Source organism: Lissotriton vulgaris, chromosome 7 (genome assembly GCF_964263255.1).
Source record: "Lissotriton vulgaris chromosome 7, aLisVul1.2, whole genome shotgun sequence".
NCBI classification, from domain to species: Eukaryota; Metazoa; Chordata; class Amphibia; order Caudata; family Salamandridae; genus Lissotriton; species Lissotriton vulgaris.
This window is the reverse complement of record NC_141695.1, coordinates 79,525,707-79,543,864: the sequence shown is the minus strand read 5'-3', so window position 1 is coordinate 79,543,864 and position 18,158 is coordinate 79,525,707. Positions and strand designations below refer to the sequence as shown.

At 43.5% G+C, this 18,158-nt stretch overlaps 1 protein-coding gene across 1 annotated transcript in view; it reads right to left on the bottom strand.

Annotated features, from left to right (window-relative positions):
• LOC147700822 (putative DBH-like monooxygenase protein 2) overlaps nucleotides 1-18,158 on the bottom strand; it is a 166,927-nt gene that overhangs the window by 34,567 nt on the left and 114,202 nt on the right. Inside the window, exons 10-12 of the mRNA XM_086929742.1 lie at nucleotides 14,037-14,096; nucleotides 7,926-8,056; nucleotides 4,857-4,962 (exon numbers count right to left, since the gene is read on the bottom strand). Of these exons, the coding sequence (XP_086785868.1) occupies nucleotides 4,857-4,962; nucleotides 7,926-8,056; nucleotides 14,037-14,096 (297 nt within the window). The remainder of the gene's footprint in view (nucleotides 1-4,856; nucleotides 4,963-7,925; nucleotides 8,057-14,036; nucleotides 14,097-18,158) is intronic.

Here is an 18,158-nt window from a genome sequence, read left to right as displayed (position 1 = left end):
CTTCTGGACCTCTTGCCTATACTCCCGGCAAAGGCCGTTTCGGTCCTCCCTCCCCGTTCCTAGCCGCCATCTGTTTCTTCAAATCGGCTACCTCCTTCATGAGCATGCGGAGCATCTGATCGGTACTGACCCGCTTTCCGACTTTCTTAGGCATTCTCAGACGGGATATCTGTAAGACAAAAAGAAAGATTACAACGCTCAAAATTGGCTCTTCGTTCCGTCTCGAGCTCACGTGCAGCGGGGAGGTGCAGCTTCAGAGCATAGGAACAAGAGGATGCTTTCTTGGCTTGTTGCTTCTTTTATCCGTCTTCAGGGCGGGCGTCAACCCGCCCCCGCCCGCCTCCGTGGGCGTGGCCGAGTGCGTCAGTGTCTAGGACAACCCACTCCAGGGCGGGAAAAGGCGCGCCCCGGCTACGCCGCTTCGGGCATACCAGCCGAGACTCGCCTCCCGCCCAAGATGGCTTCCCGGGGGGATCGTGGTACTCCACCATACGTTCGGGGGGACCGAATGGTCGCCCCTTTCCAAAAGGCTCCCCAGAAGTCATGGTACTGCAGCACCTAATGACACATTTTATTATGGAATATCCTGAGAAAGAAGGTCTATGAAGGACTACTGACAACTGCTTTCTGAGCAGACTAGGAAGAAATAGATTGGATATTATGGAATATTTTATTCAATGCTTACTTAATGACAAGAGGCTAGAGGTGCTCTTGCAGTAGTAGTTCAGAGTTACTCTTGTTTGAGGTAATCAGAAGTATGGTCTGAGGCTCAGCTGGGCAACAGGAACCTGTCTTTCTGACACTACCTTGTCATGTCTGTGTACAGCTGAAGAAATTAATCAAATGAGAACAAGCAATAAAGACAGTGCTGTCCGTAGGCATATAAGAAATGGATGTGTTCCCCACATGTGTGAAACACTCAGAGAAGAAACTAATATGACCTTCAACTTTCAATAGAATGACATTAGGGATGTAAATGTCGGGTTCAAATAACCCCTGCTTCACAGCACCCTGTTGGAAGGCGGGTTCAAGATAACCATACCAACCGGGAAAAGGATATTGGATGCTCTTGAAAGTTGAAGGTTGTGATCTGGAGTTTATTTGTTTTCTGTGGAAATGCCACACAGGGTAGCATGTTGCACAGTCGGCCATCTGGTGTTCAATCACATGGCAGATGTTACTTACCAGGCAAATAGAGAGGCAAATGTGACACTCCATCAATTGCAAGAACATGAAGATTACTGCAGAGATTCTCTAGCTTACAGGAAAACAGTAGTATGAAGTAATAGACCAATTCTACATCTAAGGTTTCTCACCAAATCAAGACTGAGAGAATAAATAAGGACTGCCATATTGATCTCAGTAACCATCTACCAGGACTCTTTGCTTATACCAAAATGCACATTCCTGTCAGACAGTGTCTCTGACCATTTCTGCACTTTGTGGTGGGACAGGATTATTTTCAATTAATGTTTCTAGCTTTCAGATTGAAATAGACACTCTGTGTATTCACAGTTTACTATGAGGTGGCAGCAGTGTGTCTTCAGTTACAAGGTATATACATGTTTCCAGATCTGGATGATTGACCTCTGGTCAATTACATTACAGATGTCTTGGGGTGGTAGCGTTTGGCTGTGATGTCTCAGACTGAGATGCAGTCTTTAGGAAAGATTATTCTGTTAATGACTTGATCCACTTTCCTTTGAAAGGCCTATGTTTCAGAGAGGGACCCAAGGCATCAGATTCAAACAATTTCCTTTGGCAAGAATAATTGCTTCTCTATTAAGCATGATGTTGTGTTACACCTCTTTGATCACAAACCTCCACTTGCATATGAGCATTTGGAAGAATGTGGTGAACTCCAGTGGGCACAGGCTTTGATGAAATGTGAAAACAGAATTGTAATGTGGTCTAAAGCGTTTCATATTTTAGGCTGGTGAATGGACCTCAAAAACCCAATGAAAATGTTCTTTATGGAGCTACTGCAAATTCAAGACACGTTATTTAGGGAAGCCTCCCCTAAAGTATAGGCAGCAAAACAGAGTTCAAATGCTAAAAATCTTTGATGCCCATTGGGATCTTTTACTTTTTAATCATACCGATGCTCAAATATATCAGTTTGGTGCTTCACATATTGCTTTGAAAGCTTCTGGGAAAAAATCCAATGGTTTAGGTGGAGCAGAAGGGAACAAGGTAGATCACTTTTTCTAGGTAAGACCAATAGGTTGACACAGTGTTCTCCGTGCAATCTATCATCTCCCAGGCTTATGCAATGAGGAAGCAGATAGTTTGCAATATCTGTAAAATGTTGACTGAATGTCTTGATGGTCTACTTTCTGCAAAAACAAAACACCATGCCTGTGATCATCAGTTTTGGGTGTCCTGGTAGAATATGATTGTTAGGGTCATCATTATATGCCTCCCGTCCATTCTGTTGAAGATGTTCTGGACTTTGGCATCCATGATCATTCTCATTGGGCATTCTCATTGGAGCAAGGGAGATGTGGTATCCTGGCCTGTTCATTCTTTCTGTCACATTTTATAAGACTTCCTAGCATACTGTACATGCTATTCAGAAACCAGGGAATACTATTCTTCCACAACTTGAGCTCTCTCTCAGCCTGACTGTCTGAGTCCAGAGGTCCTACATCATGGACACTTAAGCTTTCCTCAGAAAGATGGAAATGTTAATGGTAATCATACAATATTTAACAAATGCTTCCTATGATAGGAAATCAAGGAAGTTCTGCGTGTAGTGTCTTTCACATTGTAAATATTCCCTATCATGCCAGAGAGATGTGGTTGCACTACATTTATGACTCCTTGCAAAGTAATATATTCAGCCTTGTTTGATAAGAGATCACTTTTGAGTCATTACACTACACATAACATCTCCATGTTGTCCATACTTCTTTTAGTCAGGACACCGGCTTTCTCAAAGATCATCATGCTGTACAACCAAAACTGTTTCTATCAGCCCATGCACAGTTGTGGCATGATCATTCTAAAATAAACACTGACTTTGGTGATAATGATCACATCTCTCTGGAAAGTGATTAAGCTTCAGGCAAAGTCAGAGGATCAAACTGTTATGCATTATTTATCGAGATAAGACCATTCTTGGGAGTCACTCTTTAATGCTGTCTATGATATTTTCTCATATACACATAAATCAATCAATAGCCCTCTCAATCTTTTTTCAAAATTCACAAAAGCCAGATGGTGACCCTCTCTCAGCACCAGGCATAACTAATTTTCAAATCTCAATTTGTACTTCCTAGGGAAACCTAATACCATCAATCTGATTATAAACTGCTTTTAAGGAGAATGATTTCTTGATATAAATAAAAAACAATTTTTGCACATACTCCAACCCTGTTCTTACAACCAGCACAGCTATAGCGGTCGGAAGAAGAAAGATGTATTTATATGCACCGAGTTTGCAGGTAGTAGACTCTTTCCTCAACCTTTGAACTCCAAACCCAAAGAGACGGTTCAGTCATACAAATATTGTGATTCATATTTACATTGCAGACCTCTCCTAGAGGCAATCATGTAAAAAAGTTACTAAATATGTAAACAAAATTGTAAGTGTAAATATCTTTCAATGTTTGATGTTCTTTTGTTCTGAATTATTGGGAGAAAGAAAGATAGAGAGAGTCAGAGAGGGAGGCAGGGAGAGAGAGAGAGAGAGAGAGAGAGAGAGAGAGAGAGCAAGAGAGGGAGAGAGACAAAGAGTGCGAGCAAGGATTTAAAATGCTCACAAAAGCAGCAGTTTATTTACTGCAATAAATGTTGAAGTAAGATTTGGTCAACATTGTATATACCTTACACAAACCTTTGACTCCGGGGTCAGTGGCAATTTATCAATTGTGTGGGAATTAGTCTATGCAAGATTTGTAGCAATTGTTTCTTTTATGAGGCATGAATAAGTGTCCAAAAATAATTTAGCATAACGTATGGTATTAATACAATTTAATCACAGAACCTGCCTACTAATTCCTGCATAATTTGTAAAGTGCAACATAAAACCAGCAGCCCCACATGTAAACTGTTCAGGATTCAGGAGGTGCTCTCCATCATTTGTTTACTCTTCAATATGGTGTTTTGTGTTGGTGTACCCTATGATAGCCTGAAACTTATAAACAAATGTTCCCTTTCTGTATAGTGTAGTTAGGCAAAGTTCTGGTGCAATGAGTCCCAATTTAATTTTAGGGTGTTACCTCTCAGCTAGAAACAAGGCAAACTATGGCAGTTGGTAACCCGTTTGCCTTTTTTAGGAGATATCCTAAGGCACCCTCAAGATAGATTTGCATAAGATACCTAATTTTAGCAAAAGTCAATATTATCAAAATATCGAGGAGGGAAACAAGGGCAACACTTGTACTTTCATTCTGAAGAAGCATGAAATACGATGGTTGGAAAAGAAACATCATCTGTGCATTGAATATGAGACAAGCTTCAATTGCACAGGTTGTATGTCTGAACATTGACAGTGCCTGTAAGAGATATCAGACAGGTGTTACCATTTTGGGGACCTGCATGCTAACAAGTGTTTCCACACCACAGTGAGCATCCTAGGTGATGAGTCCAATCTAGCTTGTGGATATGCTGGTATTTCCACATTAAAGAGGCCTTAAATTGATACCACAGATTATGAGGCAGTAGTATGATTGCTCCATCCTCCTCATTAAAGTGAATCAATGGAAAAGGTGATTGTGTCCATGCCATATTACTCATCCTGAATATTTGTGCACATATTACATGCTCTAAATTTCTCCAGGTCACAGTATTGCTATCCCTCTAAGACATCTTACAAACTCTCTCATTCCTGAAATGAAAACTGAAAAACTTACATTAAAATGTAGCAATATAATATTCTGAGTTGATTCCTTGGTGACCTTTTGTACCAGCGAAATATTTTCAGGTGTCCACAATACCTTGTTCAATTCAGCAGGGTTGCTTAAAAAAAGTTAAAGAGAGGACAGATTGGATGTGGAAATTGTGACACACAATTTTGTTTAGTAATTATCATCCTCCCCCACAATGATGATGCCAACATGAATTAGAGTTAGAGAGAATCTTCTAATGAAGACAAATAACACTTAATGAAGATATGGACAGCCATGAAAAGAATCTGCTTTTTGTGAAGGTAGCAGAAGGAAGGCAAAGTAAAAATGCTTATAGGAACCATGGGGTCCATTAGGATGGCGGACGGACAAAGTCTGTCTACCATCCTGTCGAGGGCCGGTACCGTCCGCCAGAAGGGCGTAGGAACAATGCCCCCAATTAGGATGCACCCGCCACAGTGGCGGGTGCATTCCGCATTTTAAAATTGCGGCTGACGGTGCTTAAAGCACCATCCGCCGCAATGTGGAAAATGCTTGTTGTGCGTTTCACAGCACAACATGACAGGCACCGCGCAGTGCCTGCCTTGTTGTGCTGTGAAACACAGGGGGGTACCATAGGTACCCCCCATGTGCACCCCCCACACACACCCCCTTCACCCTGGGGGCCCGCAGCGGGCCCCCAAAGCAGGAACCAAATGCCTTTGCGTGGCGGCAATTCCGCCACGGAAAGGCATTCCTCCCAGGCCATCCTAATATGGATGGCGGTGTCTGATAGACACCGCCACCATATCAGGCCTTTTCCGCCGTGGTCGCCGTGGTCTTCCCCTCCGCCATGGTCCCCCCCGCCATTGTAAAATGCGGGGGGAAGTAAGGTGGCGGATGGGCAAGGATGGCGGACGGATCGCCACCACCTGCATGGCGGTGACGATCCGTCCACCATCCTAATGGACCCCATAGTTTGAATTCAATTGTTTTTCATTACTAGAAGCACCTCAACTGCAAACAAGATAGCAACTTCTACAACAGCAGTGGCACATGAAGCCATTACTGTGGTACTTCAGGTGGTCAATGACCCATGATTTCAAATTACTAGCATTTTGGTCGACCAATGTCAATGCAATATCTCTTAATGGAAAGCAATCTTACCAACAGGAACTAGAGGAACTTGAGGAGCAGATATGTATTTCAATTAAACATGTCAGCAAACCCCTCTGACACAACCTTCTAGCACAAGGTTCACAATCACTGGGCCCAGACAGGCACCATTCTTGATGTTAAGGTGTGTTTTCTAGGACTGCAACCAGCTATGTTTACAAGCTTCTACAGCTTGGTGGTAATGGTGGTAGTCAATGAGGCTTAAGCTATTATTGAGCTAGTTTCAACTATGATAAGATGGAGCCCTTAAGCTCTCTGCTCTGTGAGACCATCGTAGTATTTAAACATTCAGATCTCCCCCTACACCTGTGGACAAAACAAAAAATCTTGGGGTCATTATAGATGGAAAGTTGAATTTTAAGACCCAAGTCTCTAAAGTAGTGTTGTCTTCATTTTATATGATAAATACGATTAGGACAGTTTTGCCATTTATTCCAAAATCCTGCAGAAAATCAATAGTGACTACCTTAGTTTTGTCAAAACTTGATTATTGTAATAGTTTGTACATCAAGTTCCAGGCTCCCCTTCTTAGGAAGATGCAGGCAGTACAAAATGCGGCGGCAAGACTGATCCTGGATATTCTAAAATTTCAATCGGTAAGTTCAGAAATGAGAAAACTCCACTGGCTGCCAGTCTGCCAGCGAATAACATTCAAAACTCTCTGCATTGAACATAAGGTATTACATAGAGAAGGACCAAGGTTCTAAGAGAACTTGTTTAGATGGTACTCCCCAAACAGAGCACTGCGGTCAGCAAATGCCTACCTTATGCAGCCAGCCAGGATCCTTAAGATGAATCGGGGTGGAAGGAGTTTAGCGTTTAATGCCATCAAAGAATGGAATTCCCTCCCGCTATATCTTAGAAAAATTACCCATCACCCGGAATTCAGGAAACAGCTTAAAACCTTGTTATTCCAGTATTAGTATAGTTGAGCACATCACTATTTGGTCCGTTAGCTCAAAATCACCTGAGGGTATTTGTGCGCTGTATACATTTTATTAACATTAACATTAATATTAACATAACATTAACAAAGGTTGCCAAACCTGCAGTGGCTAATATTATTTGGTTTAAGACTGTCATGCCTTCATTGAAAGTCTCCTGGAAGTCACCTTGTCTATCCCTGAGTAAATCTGTAATCATTGTTAGAAAGAGCTTCACGGATTAAAATCTATCTGCTTAAAAGCGAAGTAGTATTAGTAGCTTTCATGGCTACAGGTGCGGTGCCATATATGTTCCTCCTACAGAATCAAGGGGCATATTATCAAGAACAGCGTTAAAAATTATCGCCGGTTTAGCGGCAGAAAACTGTGCTAAAGCGGTGATAATGGACTCGATAATATGCCCTTTCAAAAATTCCAATAGAAGTGCATGTTCTGGTGTGAGCATGGGCTTCCATTGGAAGCCTCCAGGGCATATTATCAAGCCCATTATCGCTGCTTTAGCGGCATTTTTATGCCGCTAAACTAGCGATAATTTTAGCACCTACCTTGATAATATGCCCCCTAGTTTCTCGCTCTCCTTTTGCTGGTGGTTGAAAATGGAGCTGTAGCATTAGGTCTCAAAGTCAGTGGGGCAATTGTGGAATCTGGTTGTGGATCAGATCTTCAGAATACATCATCTTGATCCATAGGCTTCTTGTTCTGCAGCAAATGGGAAGAAACAGCTTTGACAGACGTTTAGCCTAGAAAGATCTACCAGTGCTGATTTGAATGGGCCTAGTACCAATAGCAGCATATGTCTCAAATACAGAGTTTGAACAATCAGAGAAAACCATTATGATAGAATCAACACTGAAACATAAAGATTTGCAGCACCCCTTGTACGCACTACAAGAAAGGTATTCTTTTGTCTACAGAAAATGACAGGAATACCTCAATGATTACCTCCATCACATAGGAAATGAGAATGTAGGCATACCTATTTATATTGAAGCCAAAGGTTGGTGACAGTGATCCATAATCTGGGTTGCTTGAGCACTCCGCGATCAGGTTCCTAGGATAGTATAACATGAAATAAAAGCACATCTCATCGGTTGTGCTATAACCTCCCTGAAGTAAAACAAAATAAAAACATCAAAACTGATTAGTCATGTACAGCTATAACAGTGCATGTCCACATTAGTGAGTAAACTCTTTACCTGCACACAAAGTGATAACATATTGTCTTCAATATTGTAGGTGCATGGTTGTAGACAAGTGTTGCTTCTTGTTCCATTTCTCAAAATTGCAAGGGCTGTTAGCCTGTTAACTCCTCTTAAATTCTTTGCCTGACATAAACCATGACCAAAAAGATATTCTGTCCCTCTCACTGATACAAATATGCAGCTGTACCCACTCTTCCTTACATTTTCAGAACTGTTTAGCTATTACCTCTTGAAATTAATTTCAAGGTCATTGGAGGACTACGTGTGGAATTCCAAGCATATTTCTGCAAATTGCACATTATCCTTAGAGCCTGGTTTTAGACATTTTCGGGAAGAGATAAGTCTCTCGGTATGGCACAGGACTTTCCACCCTGCAGACCTAGAGTCCTACTGCCATCTAATTTTGAGTTGTCACAACAGCGGGTCCTGTCAATGTTGTGAAAGTGTGTTGAAATGCTCCATCAAACATGACGGCTGACTGTCAAACCTTTGAAACATATTATATTTTTGGAAAAACAAACTTTCAAAGTGAGAGACTGTTAATAAATGTAAAAGCAATGGTCCCCATACAATGGGAGTCCTTTCCCAGGTTTGGCGGTGATTTCTTTTTTTTGCACCATCCCTCACCTCCAGGGTTTACTTGGCAGTGACCAACAGCAAAGCGATGGAACACTATCCACTCTAAATAGGGCATCAGTGACCATATTTATTAAGTATTGACTAAGGATGGAAGTGCATAGGACCAAATGAAATCAGAGATAGTTTATGGATGTAAAAATCCAAATGGGTTCACCAGGTGAGTATAGTTATAAGCGAATATCAAATAGAAGGCAATATTGTTCTTCCTATTATGAGCACACCTTCTGTAATCTTCTTTGTTCCCAAAAGTCGAAGACTGATGTACTGGGAAGGACACGCATTGCATATTGTGATTAACAAAATCATAAGAAGTTTTGGACAAATACTATCTGACTAGTGTGTGAGAGTACTATGCTTAATTTCCCTAATGACGCCCACCGGGATTAGTTGCACGATAAAAATTGTTTTTCATTCATTCATTCATAATCTGTTCTCTGAGGGGCAACATATTGTAACAAACCTTATTGTGTAGAACTATACGTTAGTGTAATTTAAAAACAAATTATATTTGAATGAATTAACAATATGGTAAGCGGCCAGGTGAAGGTGGAATTACATAACGTGTGTGGGATATTAAGTATTCTGAAGAAAGGGATGGAGCAAACATTGAAAGGGTGACAAAAAGAGGTTTAGGCCCTAGCGTTCATCCTAAAGAAAAAGAATAAACAGGAACAGTTGGACCCGGCCCTTTTGGCAGGTTCACCCCGAGACTTTTTTGCTTTTTCCTAGCCTGTTTCTGGAACCTGGTGTTGGTGATTTTAGGCCTCTGCACACTTTTTCACTGTGGTACAGTATAAAGAGTGTCAGCTCTCTGTGTATGTGTGGTGAGTGACCTGCCCTCCCATAGGAATGAATGGGGAATATTTATGCCCATGGTAGTTCCTGATGTGTGGGGAGTGCAGGGGCGAGTTTGGTATGTGCGAACTCGTGAGATTGAATGCTGCGCAATGGTATATGGGGCATGAATGTGTCTAGTGTAGAAGTGCCACTTTTAGAAGTTTGCATATTTGTGTAATTTGTTTCTGGCGTGTGATTGGCTGAGGCTGACTGGTGAGCCTGTCTCCAAGAGTCTGGGAGGGTCTGCCCCGGTGGTGAATGGAGTGTTTAGCATGATGATGTGAGGGGAGGAGTGAGCCTGGGCCTGCTTGTGGATTGACCGTCTGGTTTGAGGGTCCTGAATGGGTCTGGGTTTTCCCTACACAATGCTGGCTCCACCCCCTGTGGTGCGTCTGATGTCCCTAGCCTGGCCAGTGAAAGGAAGTCCTATAACCAGTTCTAGCTGGTTCTCAAACTGCCTGCACCCTTTAGACAAAGGAATTTACAGTATAAAAAGGGGCTGTGTCCCCTTACAATTTGTTCTTGTTTCTGACTTGAATCCTACCAGGGGCGTGCTGCTGCTTGGGCCCAGGGAAATCCCTGGGTCCTGCCCAGCCCCTGGATACCTGATGGACTACTGGAGGACTTCTTCCAGGGGGCCCTTTCTGCCTGGCCTGAGGATGGCCGGGAGACTTCACTTGCCCTAGAAGCCTTGTCCTCTAATGCCCTGCAGCTGCTGGGACCCTCCTTGCTGTGGGGGTCTTTTTTGGGGCGTTTTAGTGATTTCCGGGCTCCCCAGCGCCTCGTGGGCGCTTTATCCTGATTTCTGGCAGAGCGCTGTGGTTATCCCGTGTGGGAAGCACTCCTGCCCTTTGTGTGCCGAGTGAACGGGTGCCACCCCGTTTATTGAGTTTTTTAGCGAGTGCCTACCTCGCTTTGTTATTTTTAAACCCGAGGGAGCCTACCCCGTGTATGCCGCTGGAAGCTCACCGCCATCAGCCCCCGGGGTCCGCTGACTAGACCGAAGGGGCTGCGCTGCAATTGGGCCGCTGAGGGAGGCTAGTTTGCAAGAGCCGCACTGCAATTGGCCCGCCGCAAGAGGCTCGTCCAGTGAGCTGCGCTAGGATTGGCCTAACGCAGAGAGAAAGTGTGGCGTCACGAGGGGCTTGTCTTTGAGCCGTGCTCGGATTGGCCGAAGAGCTGCCGTGTGTGAGGAGGCCGGGTGTGAAGAGAAGATGGCAGCTGAGGCCGCCGACGGCAGCGCGGGGCTCCCAGGGTAAACATCGTTTACCATGAAGTTTTAACAACCCGGTACCTTTAGCACGCATCCCTTACAACGCAAGTCGTTACCACGAATTGCACTGGAGGGCGCTAAAGGATTACAAATAGTAAATTTACTATCCCAACACCTTCCCTAGGGTCCACGGGGACTGGTGTTAGAATAGTAAATTATACTATTCGAAATCGGAACCCCCAACGCAAGTCGTGGTAACAACTTGCGTTGTAAGGGATGCGTTGTAAAGGGATGCGTTGTGACGGTATGCATTGCACCGTCATACATTCGGCTCCCAGGAGTCCCGGGAAGCCCCGCAGGAAAAGAGCTGTCACATCCTGAGAGAAGCTCCCGCCCAGAGAGCCGGTGAGTACAGCTGGCTGGGGGGAGCAAAGGAAGTGGAGGCACCACGCCGGTGTGACCCTCAGAGCAGCACCGCTTGATAGAGGGCTGCTCCAATGGCATGGTTGCATTGCTGTTTTCGCTCCATGAGGGAGCAGACGATTTGTGAAGTGCCAGTCGAGGGCACCGAGACAGAGCGGCCCCGTGCGCTCAGTGGGTCGCTCCCACATGTTGAGTCATTCAGAGCCTAAGTAGCTCCAGCGAGGGGCCACAGTTATTTTTCTTCTTGAGCCCTGAGAGAGGCTCAGCAGCGCCACATTTGTTTTATGAGCCCAGAGAGGCTCATGGGGCATATCTGTGCAAGAGCCTGTGTGGCTCCCACATGGACACGAGTGTCTTCAGAGCCTGTGTGGCTCAGCAGTTGGCGCAGTTCTATTCTAGGGGCTAGTGACAGCCCCTGTTACAGTTTATTTCTCAGCTGCCCAGCAATTAGTGGGCAGCTGCACCGTTTAGGCGCTTGGGATTGTCCTCAGGTGCCCAGCAAGTAGTGGGCACCTTCAACGTTTAGGTTTTGTGACTGGCGCTGCATTGGCAGCACGCCCTGACATTCTGGACACAGGGCTCTTTAGTCCCTTTATTAGATGGGGCTGTTATGTGATTATCTATGTGATGGTAATTGCCTAATGTGAGTTTTGCGCAATGTGATGTGGTGCTAGGAAATGTAATGCATTTAATATGATTACGCACCTTGATTTTACACCTCTGAATGTGTTGGTTTATGCATCATGTGTTTTTACTTCCTTACACCTCTGAATGTTTTAGGCATCATGTGTTTTCTCCGGTACCTCTGAATGTGATTTTGATGCATCATGTGCCTTGTTCTGACACCGCTGAATGTATGTCTTATGCATCATGTGTCTTCCTTCCCTACACCTCTGAATGTTGGTTTTGCATCATGTGTAATGTGTTCTTACCTATACCCCTAAATGTATTTTATTCTTAGGTGGTTGTTCTTTCTAGTACAGGTGGTCCTAGTGAGGTCCTGGTTCCCTGCGTGACATTCTCCTAAGGTGTTTAGGGTTGCGTAGGTGGTACTTACCTGTTCCCAGTAGTTGTGATTTATGATTGTTATTTTGTGCTATACTTATTCTAATTTCTAGAAGTGCTATTTCTACTAAGTGCTGATTCTGACAGTGGCCCACGTGGCCCTGTCCTGTGTAAATAATCCCTTGTGAATATTGCCCGTGGCAGTTGGCACAATGTACATGTGTGATTCTATCTGATGTGTTTTGACAATATAGAAGTTATTTTTATATATACCTTGTGTGGAGTTCCTTTTGTGGTGTGCCTAGGATGTTGTTGCTGTTGTGTGCTGGCGCAAATGCTTTACACATTGCCTCAGGGAGGCACGAGCCTCAGGCTCGTGCCAAGCTACCAAGGAGGTGAGCAGGGGTTATCTTGGCGTGTGACTCCCTTGCCCTGACTAGAATGGTGGTTCCAGCCTGGCCTTGGCATCAGCCTTAGCCAGCCAGAAAATGCCAGTTCTAACAGGAACATTGAATGGTCATGAAGAAAAGGTTTGTCATCGGACCTGTTACTGTAAGGGTAGTGGGGCTGGCTGAACAATAAATGCATTACTTCTGGAACGTATAGAAAGGAGAATTCCACCCAAACACCAACCCCTGAAAAGCCGGGAGTGCTTTATTGCAGCATGGTTTCCGCTGCCCTTTCCCTCTAATATGCTTAGGTGAAACATTTTTAGAGACTCAGGCACAATGCAATTTTACTGTTCCGGTACTCTCTTTCCCTTAGCAGGAAAGTTTATTATAGATACATTATTGTACATGGGAACACACGTGCATACATTCTTTCTGCCAAGGCAATGTAACTGTGTATATTGACCCAATTGTAGTACCGACGAAGGTTCTAGGGGCCCGATGTAGGTCGCCAATTACCGGTCTGATTTCGGCCGTTACCGAGCGGTATTTGGGATTTGACATGTAGGTAGGCTTAATTTACAGAATCGGTATATTTACCGATTCGGTAAATTTACCGATTCTGTAAAATACCGGTAAATACAGATGTAGGTGGCACTGAAAACAGTGCCACCGGCCATTACCGATTCGTTATTTACCATGTAATACTATTACATGGTAAATAACGAATTCCAGTGTACATGCACATCTGTGCATGTACACCTGTGCCATGGCCATGTGGCACACAGACATGCCCTAAGGGCATGTATGTGTGTCACATGGCACACAAGGCAAAATCAGGGGTGCAACAGGGTGTCAAAGTGACACCCTGTCACCCTTGCAAAATCGGTAATTTTACCGAATCGGTATTTACCGATTCGGTAATTGACATTGATTCCTATGGACCTGTAGGCCCATTGGAGTCAATGGCAATTACTGAATCGGTAAATACCGATTCGGTAATTACCGAATCATACAGATTCGGTAAAAAATTACAGAATTTTTACCTACATCTGATTTACCGAATCTATAATACCGAATCGGTAAAATTCGGTATTCTAGAGTCGGTAAATCAGATTTACCTACATCTGGGCCTAGGGCCCTTAAATGAATTTTCCATGTTAAGGAAATATCTGTTATATTCAAGCATTCACCAGAGATTGTCGGCTAGTATTAACTAATGTTTTGTCTCACGGCCTAAGATCTTGACACTGATTTCCTTTTCTTCTTGCAGGCACAGCAGGACTTTATCAGTTGATGAAGGAACACATTTATGCATGGTTTGTTTCCAAGCAATTTCAAACTAGTGATTGAAAGCACTATTGTCAAAGTTAACTTACATATGTTACACCGGTACGTTTCATGGTGTTGTAGGTGCATTCTACCTGCAACTCATCACCCTGTAAGAGAAAAGAAAGACAATTGATTTGCATTTGTACAATAAGATTTACACTTTGACGTATGCGCTGCACAAATGTGCTCTCTGTGTTGGTATTTGTAACATTTCAAACTTCTTGGATAGTCAAAGAGAACAAACTAGACATTGCAAAATAAGGTGCATTTAACCTGAATCGTATGGAAGTCAGAATCATACATGATTATTTACCCTCCAAACCTCTCAATAAATGCTGCAAAAATATAATATAGGCTGATGCAAGAACATCCGTCAACTCTTTGATTCTGTCCATTTATAAATGCCTGAAGAGTGAAAATCAAAACACCACTCTCACAGGTGTCCCTGTGGATTGATCTCTTCAATAATCAACTGAACATTTGTCATAAGAACAAGATTCCCAACAGACCTATTATTATTAAAGGGGTTTGTAAAGCGCCTGGTGACGCCTCCCAGCGTGTCCCCGCGCTGTGGAGAGAGAGTTATGGGATGGAGGAGACAGAAAAACAGTCAGCTAAAGAGTGAAGAGATAGGTCTTCAGCAATTTTCTTTATTTAGGTATTACTTACCTCTATTCCATAATCCCTCCTCAAAACTAACCTCCTGTTAGCACCTTCAAGAGCAAACAGATTATGATTAGGCCCCTGGTGAGAACCTTGAAAAACGTTATCCCCCCCAACTCAATGACTGCTTTGCCTGTTGGGCTTCGAACTCCTTTTTCACCTAGCTCGTTATTGCATGACTTACCCCGACACCTCTTTCCAAGTTCCTCTTCTCTTCTCAAAATGTATTTTCCCCCTGCAACCTGCACTCCTCTTTGAACTATTCTTTTTAGTCCTGTGGTGGAGCTCATAACAAATCAGAAACAGCCTGAACCACCCACTATTTCCTAATTCATGTTCTCTAACTCTTCTTCTAGAACCACACTCACAGTTTACCACTGTGGAAACTCCAGGCCATTTTCACCTGATATTCATGTTACCGCCATCTCAACTATAACCAGGTCACATTCTTGATATCTCCTTCCCCTACCAACCACTTCCTTCTCAAATGCCTCCCTCCTCTCTTCACAGTGTATGCGCATGTCTGAAAATGATTAGGATAGCTTCACTAATTACCTCAACATTGTCCCCTAAGTCCACAAAGCCGTTTCAGTATATGGTATTCTGTATAGCTCTAGGGAAGCATTAAAAGTGTTGGTGCTTTGAGTTACTTTGCATTAGGGAGGTGTTCCATCCTGGCTTATGAATGCACTGTGAAGCCAGACCTAAAACTCTATGTACGCTAATGTACCGTAATGACTGCCTCCTCTCATTTCTGCTGCTGCCAAAAAAAAAAACACCAATTATTTTCTAGTTATCAAGGGGCATTTAAATAGCATTACAAGGTAAGTGTGTGCCACTTAAATGTCAAGTTCAGGCAGTCATCAGAAAAGGACTCATTTATTCTCAGAATGTATCCCTTTCCAAGGAAGCAAGAGAAGACATGAATTGCTGGGTATCCAACAAGAATGCTTGGAATGGAAGAGAGATCCTTGGATCCTGACCAACTATTGTTATTGAAATGGATGCCAACACAGAGGGCTGGGGAGCGTAAAGTGGAGATTTTTCCACAGGAGGAATACAGTCTTCTTCTGAGATAAGTGGGCAAAACTGCTTGATTGCTCTTTTGCAGTCCAGTGTCGGACCAGGGACACCATTCAATTCACTGTCCTAGGACAATGTGGCACTCCATCAATCATCTAGGAAGAATGAGATCCAAAACATTAGCAGATTTGTCATGGGGTTTTTGGGAATTTTGTCTGGAGAAATGTATCTCAGTGACTGCGGAATATCTGCTGGGGAGATTGAAAACAATAGCAGATTGACAGTCCAAACTTTTTTAGGATTTTAGTGTTCAAAGCTGCATTCAACAATGGGTTAAACAAATATCTATGTTTTGGGGACCCTTCTTGGTTAACCATTTTGCCTTCAGACTTTGACCATCTGAGTTCCAAATCTTTTTTTGTGGGAGACCAGATCTAGATGCAACGGCCACAGATGCTTTTCTGCAAGACTGTGTCAGGGGGTACATCACCACCTTACCCAGGCTGCAGTAGCAGACCTGTGATGCCATTTTGGAAGGCTTCCCAGGGGTGGCATAATACATGCTTCAGCCCATGATAGGCCTCTGGGTTACCTATGCCCTTAGTACCTAAGGTACCATATACTAGGGACACACGAGGGTAACCCAGTAACCAATCTGGAGTGTACCTAATGTACATGCAATCAATTCAGAGAGGAAGCAGCTAGGCTGGGATCCTGGTTAGCAGGGCCCCAGCTAGACTACAGTTGAGAAACAGGGAAACACCAGAAAAAAAGGTAACTATAGTAAGCTGATCCTATTCTCCTGCAATCACGACATTGTAATCTGCACCTAAGTGCTTTGCGTGGTTTATGTATGGAAATTAGTGAATGATTTTCACCAACAGGGAGACGATCTGCTGTCATACTCTCATAATTGTTAAGATATTGAACCACACAAAATATTGGAATTTTCCTGAATGTTCGATAACATTTTTATTTTATTTGTCTAAAAATGTTGAAAGAAACTTCATCCCGAGTGAATGCCATGCATGTTATGTCTCGTGCTCTCACAAACCAAAACCTTACTGCATGAGACCAAACAAAGAAGAAGTGCTAACTTAGCAGAAAGCACCTTTTGAGACACGTTTTACTTACTTTGCCAAGAAGGACAATATTTAAGACGGTGTTAATATCCCAATTGGAAGATTATCTAAGTCCAAAAGGAAGACCAAGACAAATACATTTGTGTAAGTTCCTAACTAAAGGCTATTCTCCCACAGGACTACCATCAATTGGAACTTGTCCTGTTGAAATAGCAGATCAAAAGGTGTTTGCTAACCTGTAAACCATTCCTTGGCCCATCACAGCCACCAGAAAACTCAGAATACTGACAACATCTGACCCCACGGGATTAATACCCCTTTGCACACACCCATGGAACCATCTGGACCATGGTAATTTATACCTCTTAACTGTTCCATCTGTCCATGCTCTTGTAAAGGAGGTATTTAGCTTATGTCGAAAGGCCTGTTACTTTCGATAACTCCCTGTAATCCTCCAAGCCATCAGATGTAATGTACCCTATGACACTAGGTGATGGGGATTCCTTAAGGGATCCTGAAGAATATCTGGGCAATAATGTAGATGGATTGAAAAATCCCAGGAAAGTGCAATCAGATCTGGATACCATATCTGAGCTCTCCAAATCGGAGTTACCACCACTAGATCTGCCTCATTGTAACCTTAATTGTTTCAAAAGGTGGATTATCATCAAAAAAGGGTATCCCTGCTCTTTGACACAGTCACAGTCTACCCTTAATCACTGACACATATAAACCAATAGGTCACTCCTATGGCAGGTCTTATCAATCCTGAAGGTAGCGTGCTCGGTTTGGTGTGAGAGGGTGCCCATGCATGAGCAGGACCCCTCTGCAGCTTTCAGAATCTGTTCTCTGTAGTTGTTCTGTAATGCACCCAGACCATATACTCTTAAGTGCATTATAACCTCACAGTAAATGCTAACTTTGGAATGGCTGCATGGAAGACATGTGCACACTTACCTGACCGGAAATAGTTTAAAAGAGCCCCAGAATCACAAAATGGATGCTGCAGCCACAGACACGAGTCTGACCTCCTGCTGATGGAACAAACTCCGGCAGGGGAGGCCCTGACAATAGGTTTTCTGTTATAGGGAGGTGTAACCACCTCCCCAGACAGGCTTTAGTGTATTAGGGCTGGATGGGTGCATTCAGTGAATGCTTTTCAGACACTGCTGGGGCACACTTGGTGTCCCTGTGTATATCCCAGTTCAAACCGGTTGCAGGGGTGCTAAGCCCCTGCTCGGGCATGAAAATGGACAAAGGGAAAGGGGTGTAACCACCCCCTGCCTGGATCCACCCAAAGGTGGGTCACTAGAGTAAGTTCAACCCCTAAACTTAGTATAAGTATAGGAAGCCAGTCCTTAGGACTTTAGATTACCCTGGACGAAACTCTGCAACATATAT